Below are 14971 nucleotides of genomic sequence, written 5' to 3'. Positions count from 1 at the left end.
AGAATAAGGTGACGATGCTCGTGGGCTACCTTAGAAATCCCTATCTTAAAAGGTGTGGTTGCTAGGGGCCATCTTCCTCACTCACCCTATTTCCTCCAGTACCCTGTCACTCCTCTTCATTTGACAGGCCACTACGGTTATTTAATGTAAAGTCTTCCTCAAATCACTCTCTCGCCATTTACTCTCTTCCAAGAACATTTTCACTCACTCTTATCTCTTAGCTTCCCATACATTTTACTCATATATCTATCAGCGTCATAGACAGAAACAAATATTACATCGCCATCGCCATCGCATTCTATTGTCTACCTGTCAACACACACACAGTGAATTACTTTCACTTTATTCGTTGCACACTGTGTGTGTGCGTGTGCGTGTGCTGTATCCCACACTAAGAAAAGCAAATGACTCATACACCACAATGTGAGTTTTCTCTAAATTTTGCTTAATTGGGGTTGAAATTTTAAAAAGTGGACCTGGCAAGACCCGATGCATTCTACTCTTAAAAATGCTAGGTAAATTGTAATTGAAGAAATCCTATATTGTAGATTTCTATAAGAGACAAAGGGAGGCAGATAAAATCTGCCTTTTATAATAAGACTAGCAGTATCGCCCGGCGTTGCTCGGGTTTGTAAGGGAAATAACTGTATAAGCATTTTTAGAGAGTTATAGCCAAAAAATAGCAAAAAATGCATTAAAAATGGAAAAAATATGATGGTAAATTTTTTTTAAATCGTTGACTCATCGTAGACATTTTTAGAGAGTTACTTCCCTTATATAATAGCGAAAAAATGCATTAAAATGGAAAAAAAACGATGGTAAATTTTTTTTAAATCGTAGACTCATGTAGACGCTTTCTTAGCCATTTCTGTTTTGGTGTCTTCAAGCCATGAAGTCGTTGTTCTAAAAGAACGCTGGTCTCCTTGACAACGCATTACGACGTTGATTTCCTTACACTCCCTTCCCCACAGGTGCAGGTGTGAGCGTGGACGCCAATTCCACCGCCATCGACACACGAAAAATTATGCATTAAAATGGAATAAAAAATGATGTTAAATTATTTTTAAAATCGTAGACTCATCATAGACGCGCGCTAATACTCAGACGGGCTCGATATGAATCACGACTATAAGCTACCCGAATTTGGTTAAACTGCACCGCAAAATGTGGGAGTAGTTAGGAATCTAAATCGAAGGGGACAGACACTCACACAACTACAGTTTTATATATATAGATATACATAGCGCAGTAGTGGTGAGATGTGACAGCAAAGAAAAGCATACATTCACTCTCTGCATGCAATTAGACTCGGAAAGTTCGTGAGGAACCCATTGACCCAATTTGCTGACTTTTCCGATAGCACACAGGTGTCAATGAATGGTTGAATGACCAAATCCAAGCTTCTCTGCTAGTTCCTCAACAGTTACGATGATATTCTGTTCCACCAGGGTTTTCAGGATGTCCTTGTCGAGTTCTACAGATCTTTCAGGATGAGGCTCGTCTTCTAGGCTGTAGTTTATGGCTCGGGATTTCTGGAACCACCATTGACACTGCCTTACGCTTATTGTCCAATCCCCATATACTGCATTAATATTTCTTGTACTTTGCACACATTTATATTCTGTTATTCTTTTATATGTTTCAGCCTTGAGGTTGTGGCCATGCTGGATCATGTGTGTGTGTGTGTGTGTGTGTCTATCTGTCTGTCTGTCTGTATGTATATATGTATATGTATGTGTGTGAACAATAATATTTTCAACAGATGTGTTGCAAATGTATCTGATTGTTCTCAAGCTTCAATACTGTGTGTGTGTGTATGTGTGTGTGTGTATGTATGTATGTATATGTATGTATGTATGTATATGTATGTATGTGTGTATGTATGTATGTGTGTGTGTATGTATGTGTGTGTGTATGTGTGTGTGTGTGTATGTATGTATGTATGTATGTATGTATGTATGTATGTATGTATGTATGAGTGTATGTTTACTTTATTACTAATTACTCTCTTCCAAGAACATTTTCACTCACTCTTAGCTCTTAGCTTCCCATACATTTTACTCATGTATCTATCAGCGTCATAGACAGAATACTTTCACTTTAGTCTTCCTCAAATCACTCTGTCGCTATTTACTTTCATTTTATTCGTTGCCCACTGTGTGTGTGCGTTTGCGTGTGGTGTAAACCAGACTAAGAAAAGCATTTGACACACACACCAGAATGTGAGTTTTCTGTAAATTTTGCTTAATTGGAGTTTAAATTTTAAAAACTGGACCTGGCATGACGCGATGCATTGTACTCTCAAAAACGCTAGGTAAATTGTAATTGAAGAAATCCTATATTGTAGATTTGTATAACTCCCAAAGGGAGGCAGATAAAATCTGCCTTTTATAATAAGAGATATATATATATACACACACACACACACATATATATATATATATATATATATATATATATATATATATATATATATATATATATATGTAGTTGTGATCCCTGTGCTGGTGGCATGTAAAAATCACCAACCGATCTTGGTCATTGCCAGCCCCCTCTGGCCCTTGTATCGGTGGCACGTAAAAAGCACCCACTACACTCTCGGAGTGGTTGGCATTAGGAAGGACATCCAGCTGTAGAAACACTCCCAGATCCCAGTTGAACCATCCAACCCATGCTAGCATGGAAAATGGACGTTAAACGATGATGATAATGATATATATATATATAAATCTGCATATATACACGCACACTTACTTTATATGTAGGTTAAGAAGGCTACCGATGGTTTCATGTGAAGAGATCTTCACAATTGTTCAAGCATGTCACAAGGAAATGTTGGTAAACATCTCCTTTTTGGGTTCGAATACCATTTAAACACTCATTCTCACTGTTCAATATTAGCGCCTATATATATATATATATATGCACTAATATTGAACACACACATACATACATACATGCATATATGTGTGTGTATGTGTGTGTATGCATGTGTGTGTGATTCTCCTGCCTTCAATATTACTGTCCTGCTGTTCAGCAGTCAGTAGTCCCCTACTCTCCCCCACCCTCACTAAACTCTGGTTGCACTCAATCACTTCTACTCTCTTTTCTAAAGCGTGAGTTGTCATGCAGCTTCTCTACTGTAAGACACATCTCTCTGCTCTGTCCCCTTCACTCAAAAGCCGGACATTGGTCAAAATGTTCTAACAACGGAATCTAATGCAGACTGGATACTGGTACGGAGGTGAACACACTAACTGTGTATGCAGCTGTCTACAGGGTTGTCTTAACAACATTAAAGACCTCTGGGCAAATTAATGTACTTGGTCTTATAGTATATCTCTTATTATAAAAGGCAGATTTTATCTGCCTCCCTTTGTATCTTATAGAAATCTACAATATAGGATTTCTTCAATTACAATTTACCTAGCATTTTTAAGAGTAGAATGCATCGGGTCATGCCAAGTCCAGTTTTTAAAATTTAAACTCCAATTAAGCAAAATTTACAGAAAACTCACATTCTGGTGTGTATGTCAAATGCTTTTCTTAGTCTGGTTTACAGCACACGCAAACGCACACACACAGTGTGCTACGAATAAAGTGAAAGTAATTCAGTGTGTTGACAGGTAGACAATAGAATGCGGTGACGATGGCGATGTAATATTTGTTTCTGTCTATGACGCTGATAGATACATGAGTAAAATGTATGGGAAGCTAAGAGATAAGAGTGAGTGAAAATGTTCTTGGAAGAGAGTAAATAGCGAGAGAGAGTGATTTGAGGAAGACTTTACATTAAATAACCGTAGTGGCTTGTGTTAGTAATAAAGTAAACATACACTCATACATACATACATACATACATACATACATACATACACACACATACACACACATACATACATACACACATACATACATACATATACATACATACATACATATACATACATACATACACACACACACACACATACACACACACACAGTATTGAAGCTTGAGAACAATCAGATACATTTGCAACACATCTGTTGAAAATATTATTGTTCACACACATACATATACATATATACATACAGACAGACAGACAGATAGACACACACACACACACATGATCCAGCATGGCCACAACCTCAAGGCTGAAACATATAAAAGAATAACAGAATATAAATGTGTGCATGTGTGTGAGAGAGAGAGTGTGTGTGTATATGTATGTATGTATGTATGTATATATATATAATAATGCGGTTTATTCAACAGCTTGAACTAAAAGTCAGAGGGGAATGGGATAAACTACTTATATTAACTTGCTATAAAAGCAGGTAGTAATTTTATCTTGTCCTTATTCATAGTGCAAGTTTTGAAGAGTGCATTTCGATTTTAACAGCTATTTTTTTCAAAGCTATGTTGGAAGTAACAAAGGAGCATATTTGGCATATTTTGCTTTATGAGTTCAATAAAGACAACAATGCAACGGAAAGTACAAGAAATATTAATGCAGTATATGGGGATTGGACAATAAGCGTAAGGCAGTGTCAATGGTGGTTCCAGAAATTCCGAGCCATAAACTACAGCCTCGAACACGAGCCTCATCCTGAAAGATCTGTAGAACTCGACAAGGACATCCTGAAAACCCTGGTGGAACAAAATCTCATCGTAACTGTTGAGGAACTAGCAGAGAAGCTTGGATTTGGTCATTCAACCATTCATTGACACCTGTGTGCTATCGGAAAAGTCAGCAAATTGGGTCAATGGGTTCCTCACGAACTTTCCGAGTCTAATTGCGTGCAGAGAGTGAATGTATGCTTTTCTTTGCTGTCACATCTCACCACTACTGCGCTATGTATATCTATATATATAAAACTGTAGTTGGGTGAGTGTCTGTCCCCTTCGATTTAGATTCCTAACTACTCCCACATTTTGCGGTGCAGTTTAACCAAATTCGGGTAGCTTATAGTCGTGATTCATATCGAGCCCGTCTGAGTATTAGCGCGCGTCTACGATGAGTCTACGATTTTAAAAATAATTTAACATCATTTTTTATTCCATTTTAATGCATAATTTTTCGTGTGTCGATGGCGGTGGAGTTGGCGTCCACGCTCACACCTGCACCTGTGGGGAAGGGAGTGTAAGGAAATCAACGTCGTAATGCGTTGTCAAGGAGACCAGCGTTCTTTTAGAACAACGACTTCATGGCTTGAAGACACCAAAACAGAAATGGCTAAGAAAGCGTCTACATGAGTCTACGATTTAAAAAAAAATTTACCATCGTTTTTTTTCCATTTTAATGCATTTTTTCGCTATTATATAAGGGAAGTAACTCTCTAAAAATGTCTACGATGAGTCAACGATTTAAAAAAAAATTTACCATCATATTTTTTCCATTTTTAATGCATTTTTTGCTATTTTTTGGCTATAACTCTCTAAAAATGCTTATATAGTTATTTCCCTTACAAACCCGAGCAACGCCGGGCGATACTGCTAGTATCTATTAAGAGCAAGCTACAGTAGAGATAGATCAGGTTGGGCTCCTATGCTCATGAGGCCCCTTAACAAATCAATGCACTGGGCCCTTTAGTTTCAGTAAGTAAAAGTATGGACAGATCAAATTGGTCTCCTAAACAGTGAGGAGACCAACCAACTCTTGAGTATCACTTACCTAAAAGTGGAGGCACATGGCTTATTGGTTAGGCTGTTGGACTCATGATCGTATTTTTGATTGCAGAGCCGAATGACATGTGTTCTTGAGCAAAACATTTCATTCCATATTACTCCAGTCCACTCAGCTGGCAAAAGTGAGTAATTCTATGAAGGACTGGTGTCCTGTCCAGATGGGGACATCTCGCTATAAAACTGGGAAATGGCCATTATGAGTTGACACGACTCGAGAAGGTTACTTTACTTTATACTTTACTTTATACTTTATACATTACTATATATTTTACTTTACTTTACTTAAGATGGTACTAACTGTCTGTACACATCACATCTACCACTTCTCTCTTTCACTGCAATTCTTTTATTCATTCACTGCCTACAAATAAGCCAACAGCACTTGTCTTTTTCTTTTCTGATAAAGACAAGAGTTCTTGAAACAGTAAACTACCAACTCTCCATTATGGTCATAACCAAACTAACTGATAGGGTGCAGTAAAGAATTTAACAAGGAATAAAGAATGAAAACACATTGAAAACCAATACTAATGCATTTATATGAAAGTCATCACTTAAAATTCTAAATGTTTTCTGTAATTCTTTCCAGAGGCAACAGATGGAAGTATCCAAAAGAGAAGTATACCACGTAATTTACAGACGAAAATTGTAAGTTTCACTCCACATGTTTATGATGATGGAAGAAAAAATAAGAAACCAAACAATGATATAAAGGTATGTTGACAACCTAAAGTGAGAGAGTTCAAATACTGCCAATGCCTGATTTTGCATTTTCCTCCTTCAAAGCTCATGAGTACTGTTGCCACATAAGAAGCACACCTGCTGGTGCCATGTAAAAAGGATTCATGCTGGTACCACCTATAAGGCACTCATGCTGGTGTCATGTAACAAAGTGTCCACGCTGATGACACATATAAAGTATCTGTGCTAGTGTCATGTATAAAACACCCACACTCGTGCCACACAAAGCGCTCATGCTTGTGTCATGCATAAAGCACTGATGATGATGCTTCATACACTCTGTGCAGTGGTTGGTGTTAGGAAGGGTATCCATCCATATATATACATGTGTACAGGACGTCACCAATTGTAAACAATATGAAATGCGAAAACAAATGAGTTCTATTCGTAAACAATGAGAGAAACAAATGGAAAACAGGACAAGTAACATAAAGAACGACCCTTCATCAGTTGTTAGATGTCTATATACTCCTCATTTCAAGCATTGAACGACAATATACGTCTACGAAATTAAGAAATATAGTAATATAAAATTACAGTATATAGTGAATTTTATGAAAAAAGTATAAATTGTCACATATTTATAAAAATTATATTTTTTATTTTTATATTCTTTACCTTTATATACCTTTTTACATATTCTCATGGTTTATTTATTTTTTAATTATTCATTATATCTTATAAATTCTTCTATTTTATTTTAATATTTTCTATATATTTTTATGCCTTGTTTATCCTTTCTAATATATTTTTAACATTTTTGTAGTTTATAAATTTGTGACAATTTATACTTTTTCCATAAAATTCACTATAACCTCTACTAACCTCTAAATTCTTGTAGCCTTGACAATACATAGGCTGAATTCTAAACTCATTCTGCCAAAGAAACAACTGCAAAATCAAAGAAAAATATTTGAGCTCCAGTTGGTGATATGAATATGTTAAAGCAGTTAGTTGGTCCTTTGTGTTTGAAGTCAACCTGACAAAAACGGTTTCTTTGCAATGATGTAATGTTTTCAATTATCAAGGAGCCACTTGAAACAGCCATAATGAATTGACACTTGTATATCTTTGCTACTCGCATATAGTATATATGTATATATATATATATATATACATACATATATATATATATATATATATATATATATATATATATATATATATATATATATATATATATATATATATATATATATCGGAGTAAACGCATAAATGTGAAACAAGGTCGAAAAAAGAGTACTCAAATACCAGGGGTAGAGTAATATGCTTTATTTAAAAGTAGCAGAAATTCAACAAAACATGTTACTCGGTTTTGTTGAATTTCTGCTGCTTTTAAATAAAGTATATATATATATATATATATATATATATATATATATATAGATATATACATATATAACATATATACGCGCATGCATGCATAATACACACACATACATATAGATATGTGCACACACACATATACATAAATATATATATATGTGTATGTGTATGTATTTGTATGTATGTGCATATATATTATGCGTGTATGAATGTATTTATGTATGTATGTATGTGTGTAATGATTCAAAGATTGCATAGAAGGAAAACAAAACAACAATTAGAAAATTCATACGTAAGATGTTGATCTCAAACATAATATGGAGGTTGCGTTAAAACACAGAATACTGCCTTATTTACCCAGAGAGGACATCTCATATGAACTCGTGGTACATTAAAGCACTTGTATTATTATCGTTAACACATGAGGGTCATCTGCTACAAATGCCAGTGCTTCCAGATCACATAATTTCACCCTGCTATGTGCTCCTCAGTGATAGATGTCAAGCAGCAGTATAACAACCAAATCTTTCATATATATGCATGCATGAATCGATGTGTGTATGTATGTATGCATCAGGTATGTATGCATGTGTGTATATATGTATGTATAAATATATGCATATATATTTGCATGTATGAATGCAAGTGTGTATGCATCATGTTTGTATGTATGCATGTATACATGTATATATGTATGTATGCATGCATGTATGTATATATATGTATGTATGTTTACATGCATTATGTATGTATAAATATATGTATATATATTTGCATGTATGCATGTATGTATGAATGTGTGCATGAATGTAGGTATGCATACATGTATGTATGTATGTATGTATGTATGTATGTATGCCTGCATATTCTATTTTTCGGTTTAATTTACAGTAATGTATATATATTTGCATGTATATATGCAAGCATGTATGCATCATATATGTATGTATGCATGCATACATGTATATATGTATGTATGCATGTATGTATATATGTATACCTGCATGTATGTATGTATGAATATATGTATATATATTTGCATGTATGCATGTATGTATGAATGTGTGCATGAATGTAGGTATGCATGTATGCATGTATGTATGCATGTATATATGCATATACATATGTATGCATATATATGTGCATGCACATATGCATTATGTATGCATGTATGCATATATGTATGCATGTATATATGTATGCAAGTATGCATGTATGTATGTATGCATGTATATATGTATGTATGAATGTATGTATGCATGCATGTTCTATTTTTGTGTTTAATTTACAGTAAATTTTAACCAATCACCTATTTGGTGGCAAGGTTGTGAAAGAAAGCATTTTGTTTTGTTCACTGTCCATTAAATTTTAAGAAGGTTTGCAGATATTTATTATCCCAGATATCAAGGTCATTTCTAGTGTATAAAACAATGATTTGCATTGTCTCTCCTCATATACATGTACGACAAGGGTGCCGAAAAAATCCTGGCTTTAAGGGTATAGTGAAATGCCAGGCTGAATGCCTAAATTTCCAAGTTCTTTTACTGGGCTTAAAAAAACTGAAGGACTATTGGAATAAATGCGTAAATTTGAGAGGGGAATATGTTGAATAAAATCATATTTAACTGACTCTTCTGTATTTCCCTTTACCCCAAAGCCAGGAACTTTTCAGGACACTCGTATGTATGTGGTCTGATCAATAAGTATCTGGACTGCTGCTATAGTGACGAAGCTAAGGCACACAGAGTAAAGCTGCTTGGCACAGATTGTTCTTCAACTCTGCTGTAGATGTGCACTAAGTTTTAGCGTTCTAGCTCACTTCCTGCTGTTTACAAGAGTGCTGGGAAGGAAGGTGTGTAGCATGTGATCATTGAATTGACCATGACAGAGAAAGCTGAGCAGAGAATCGGCATCAAATTTTGCCAAAAGCTCGGAGATACCTATTCAGAGGCCTACACAAGATTTCAGAAAGTTTTCATCGTTCTCAACAGAATCAAAGAGATCTTGTGCAACTGAAACCCAAGTGTCTTTTTGGTCAGCCGAAAACAGTTTTGGCACAAACTTGGCAGACACACGTCTCATACACAAATCATCCGTGGTAATGGGCTGAACTGAACCATAACTAAAATGCATATCCTCTGATAACTGACGGATGGTGTTTCGATTATTTGCCCTCACAGCTCCATGCACAGCTGCAATGTTCTTCTCAGTTCTGCTGGTTGCAGGTCTCCCAGAACTTCATCGCTATTGACATTTTTCCAGCCATCTTGGAAACATCTGAACCACTCATGCACTTGAATGCGGCTCATACACTCCTCTCCATACTCTTTCTGCAACTTTGCGTAGGCCTCTGAGCAGGTATCTCTGTTATGCTCCGTGCAACGATCACACACTACACACCTTCACAGAAGTGAACTAGAATGTTAAAATTTAGCACGCATGCACAGCTGAGTTTAAGGTCAATCTATGCTAAGTAGTGTCACTCAGTAGGCTTTAGGTTCATTATTATAACAACAGTCCAGATACTTATTGATCACACATTGTATGATTACAAGCATGTATACAATTTCTTTACTTATTTTCTAGACTAAAGCCTTGGAAACCAATTATAATTTGGTGTTAGAAAGCAACCTTTTTGGCACTTTTACTTCAGTTATTGAAATCATTACACCCGGCAAACTTGACTTTGATGAAATATTCTTCAACTTGGATGAAAAAATCTTGGAAAACCCATTCATCCTAGCTGTACTTTTGGTCATATTTATCATATACTGTGTGTTGGCTATTTTTGTTCGACATTTAGACAAGCACGACAGAGTCAATGTAAGTGCAAACACATTCTTTTACATTCTTCTTTTAACATAAAGTAAGTAATGCAACAATTCCTAGGAGTTGTGAGGCCAGTTACTTGTTTTCCATGGCATATGACTTTCCTCCATGCAGAAAACGCATGAGTTGTGAGTGGATTTGATAGGCAGAAACAGAAAAAAACCCAGTTCTATGTGTAAATTGTGTGTGTGTTGTATGTGTGTATGGGCGTGTATGTACATGCATGTAAGGGTATGCATGTGCATACATAGATATATGTCCGACCTATAGCAGCATGGAAGATAGAGGTTATATAAAGATAATATGTGCATATGTGTGTGCATATATATATTGTGGTGTCGGTGGAGAGGATGACAGATAAGGGAGGGCAGAAGTAGGGCTTGCAGGGCGCATGCGCAGTGGGAAGCGGAAGCGGTGAGGCAGCACGCACGTGTGGGATCAACGAAGCCGGCAGTTGGAGCTGAGACAAGGAAGCGATGAGACGCATTGACTTTGTTGAGAGAGATCTGGTCTTCACTGAGGTAAGGCCCGTTGTATTTCCTTCTCTTTTTCTGTTGTCCTCTTCATCCGTCACACTACAAGCTATTTCGCCGTTATAAACAAAAAAAAAAACGAATGATGAGTGCCCGTATTTTGCATGACATGATACAACCGTTTTGCGGCGACACAGATGTAGTCACTTGGTTGAAGAAAGTGAAGTTGGTGGTGAAGCTCCATGATATAAGTGACCTGGCGAGCTTCATGCCGCTGTACTTGGATGGTCCGGCATTGGTGTTGTACCTAGAGATGGAGGAGACAGACCAACTCAGCACAGAGAAAGTGGAAATTCGGTTGATGGAGGCCTTTGCGGAGGGAATGTTTGAGGCATACGCTCACCTGGGTAGAACAAGATGGACTGGGGAACAGGTGGATGTGTTTGCCAATGAACTTAGGAGATTGGCTAAACTGGCGGGTTATGAGGGAGAGTCACTGGACCGGACGGTTAGGTTGGCGTCCGTGACTGGCTTTCCTGATAACATGTCGGTCGAGCTACAGTAGCTTCCAAATGTTCATGCGATGCCGATGGCGGACATCATATCTCGGGCACGCGTATTAGTTTCGTGCAGCAGAAGGACGTCGGTAGCAGTGACTGCAACTTCGAAAAGTGGCTGAGCTAGGAGCAGCGGAGAGGGGCCAAAGAAAGAATGTGTGCGACCGTTCAAAGGACAGTGTTTCCGGTGCCAAGGTCCGCACATTGTGCGTGACTGCGAGTCACCCAAGCCTGAGGTGATTTGCTACCGGCGTCGAGAACCGGGGCATATAGCCAGCGAGTGCCTGTGGGGAAACGGACTGAGGGAGACTACTGCGCCAGTAGTTGTCCCTTCGGATCAGTAGAGGCACGTTTATCGTCGCTACCTGTGGTCGACATTCTGGTGGAGGGGAAGATGTCGCGAGCCCTTGTGGACACGAGCTGTACGACAACCCTGATGACTACAGAAGTGGCAGAGACATAGAGTGGAGAAAGCAGTGTTAGAGCTTTCGACGGAAGAGAAGTACACTGCAAAGGGGTTATAGATGCGCGGATTGTAGTGCAGGGACTACAGCTGACGCTGCGAGCGATTGTGGTTGATCACTTGGTGGACGAGATTGACGTGGTGATGGGGATGGATGCAGTCACCCGCTTCGGAGGTGTCACCATTAACGAGGCTGGTGTAACGTTTGGGTTAGCGGGGAAACCATGTAGGGCGAGACCATGCACCAGTGACAACCGTGAGGAAAAGCATGCTGCGCACACCATTGCAGACCAGGATTTTCGGGCTGTCTTTGATGGCAAGAGGTGGACAGTGGAGTGGCACTGGAAGGGAGAGCCCCCGATGTTAAAGAATAAAGTGGGCTGCTATCAGCATACTCTAAAAGGAGATGCCAGAAGTGAGTTCGAGGGGGAGGTGGAGCAGTGGATTAAGGAGGGCATATTGATCCCTTGGGAAAAAGAAGAGAGCGTAGTCCTGCCACTGATGGCGGTGATACAGCCCACAAAGCATAAGGTCAGGCCAGTGCTTGACTTCCGAGAGCTGAATGACCACGTATCGTGTCATACAGGCAGCGAGGCCACAGATGTCTGCGGAGACACCTTGAAAGAGTGGAGGCAGATGACAGGGGCCTCCACGATTGTTGATTTGAAGTCGGCATACCTACAGGTGCATGTGGCTGAGAAATTGTGGAAGTACCAGCTTGTCATGTATAAGGGCCGGATGTACTGTCTGACCAGGTTGGGGTTCGGGCTGAATTCAGCGCCAAAGATTATGGCAACAATTCTCAAGGCCATCCTGGGAAAGGTGGACAGAGTAAAAAGGGCCACCAATTCATACATCGATGACATTCTGGTGGATGAAACCGTAATGCCAGCAACGGAGATCGTAGGCCACCTGAAGAGTTTTGGACTGATCGCCAAACCACCAGAGGCAATGGAGAGAGGTGCCACACTGGGCCTCAAGCTATGGAGAGACAAGGCCGGCGCGTTGGTGTTCCGGTGAGGGAATGAGGTCCCTGAACTGGGCGCCAGCATGAGTAGACGGGAACTGTTCTCTATGTGTGGGAAGCTGGTGGGACACTACCCGGTTGCAAGTTGGCTCCGGACAGCATGTAGCTTCATCAAGAGACGAGCCGAAGGAGTGAAGTGGAATGATAGAGTGGGGGAGAGGACGATCGACATGATGCAGGAAGTCTTGGTCAGAGTAGGAGCAGAGGACCCAGTGAGGGGCAGCTGGTATGTTCCCAAATCAAAGAGCGGAATTGTATGGTGTGACGCTAGTAGCATCGCATCAGGGGTTGTCTTAGAAGTGGGAGGTGTCATGGTGGAAGATGCAGCCTGGCTCAGGAAGACAGATGACTGCAATCACATCAATGTGGCGGAGTTGGATGCCGTGTTGAAGGGGGTGAACCTAGCCTTGAAGTGTAGGTTGCACACCATAGAAATCAGGACTGATTCGGCCACTGTACTTGGTTGGGTGACAGCAGTCATCATCAATGAGCGGAGGGTGCAGACCAAAGGGGCTGCAGAGATGCTGGTAAAGCGTCAATTGGGAATACTGCATGAACTAACCACTGAGTTCAATCTGAAGCTGAGCGTGATCTTTGTGCCTTCCGAGAAGAACAGGGCAGATGTCCTGAGCAGGGTAAAGCGAGCCTGGTTGCAGGTGCCAGAGGATGCGAAGCAGGCTGTAGCTGCTGTATGCCGTCTGAGCGACTCGGAGTTGCGGAGACAGCATACCATGCATCACATGGGTGTGGACAGGACATTGTTCCTAGCCAGAAAAGTTGACTCCAATGTAACAAGACAGAGCGTGCAGAGAGTGGTTAGCAGTTGTGACAGGTGCCAGTCCATCGACCCGGGCGTACATGAAGCGGGAAGTATTCCAGTGGACCATGACTGGAAACGACTGGCGGTGGACATAACACACTACCGGCAGGGGACATACCTCTCAATGGTTGACTGCGGACCGGGGCGGTTGGCCATATGGAGGGAGATGAAGACGGGGACTGTAGAAGAAATTGTGAAAGTATTAAATGAGATATTCCTGGAACGAAGCCCCGTGGATGAACTGCTTCTGGATAATGGCACAGCATCTCGGTCGATGGTATGCCACGCCACGTTTTGGATATACGGAGGATTGTCCATGCCTCAGAGGATGGAACCAGCAGCAGTGGGCAAGATGAAAACAACACCAGTAGACAGGATAATGAGGCCAGCAGCAACATGCCAGGAACCAGTCCTAGGGTCGCACTGCAACCACAGAGGGAACGGCACCCTCCTCCCTGGTTGGCTGATTATGAAACCAGTTACGGTGTGAGTTTGGGAGCGGGAAGCGAGTGAGAAAGCCGGTTCAGGGATCTGTAGATCAGGGGGGGGTGTCGGTGGAGAGGACAACAGATAAGGGAGGGTGGAAGTAGGGCTTGCAGGGCACATGCGTGGTGGGAAGCGGAAGCGGTGAGGCAGCATGCACGTGTGAGATCAATGAAGCCGGCAGTTGGAGCTGAGACGAGGAAGCGACGAGACGCATTGACTTTGTTGAGAGAGATCTGATCTTCGCTGAGGTAAGGCCCGTTGTATTTCCTTCTCTTTTTCTGTTGTCCTCTTCATCCGTCACACTACATATATATATATATATATATATATATCCAAACATGAACAAGCAAGAAAAAACAGCAACCCAAGGACGTGGAATAATTACAATGTTATTGGATGCACATGTATATATATATATATATAAATATGTACATAGACACAGGAGTGGCTGTGTTTCTGGGTTCAATCCCACTGCATGGCACCTTGGGCAAGTGTCTTCTACTATAGCCTCAGGCCGACCAAAGCCTTGTGAGTGGATTTGGTAGACGGAAACTGAAAGAAGCCCATTGTATATATGT

The 14971-nt window shown here is 40.0% G+C and overlaps 1 protein-coding gene across 1 annotated transcript in view; it reads left to right on the top strand.

Moving 5' to 3' along the window:
- LOC115218602 overlaps positions 1-14971 on the top strand; it is a 151289-nt gene that overhangs the window by 85327 nt on the left and 50991 nt on the right. Inside the window, exons 14-15 of the mRNA XM_036508232.1 lie at positions 6261-6385; positions 10325-10561. Of these exons, the coding sequence (XP_036364125.1) occupies positions 6261-6385; positions 10325-10561 (362 nt within the window). The remainder of the gene's footprint in view (positions 1-6260; positions 6386-10324; positions 10562-14971) is intronic.

Source organism: Octopus sinensis, linkage group LG13 (assembly GCF_006345805.1).
Source record: "Octopus sinensis linkage group LG13, ASM634580v1, whole genome shotgun sequence".
NCBI classification, from domain to species: Eukaryota; Metazoa; Mollusca; class Cephalopoda; order Octopoda; family Octopodidae; genus Octopus; species Octopus sinensis.
This window is presented reverse-complemented; position numbering and strand designations above follow the sequence as displayed.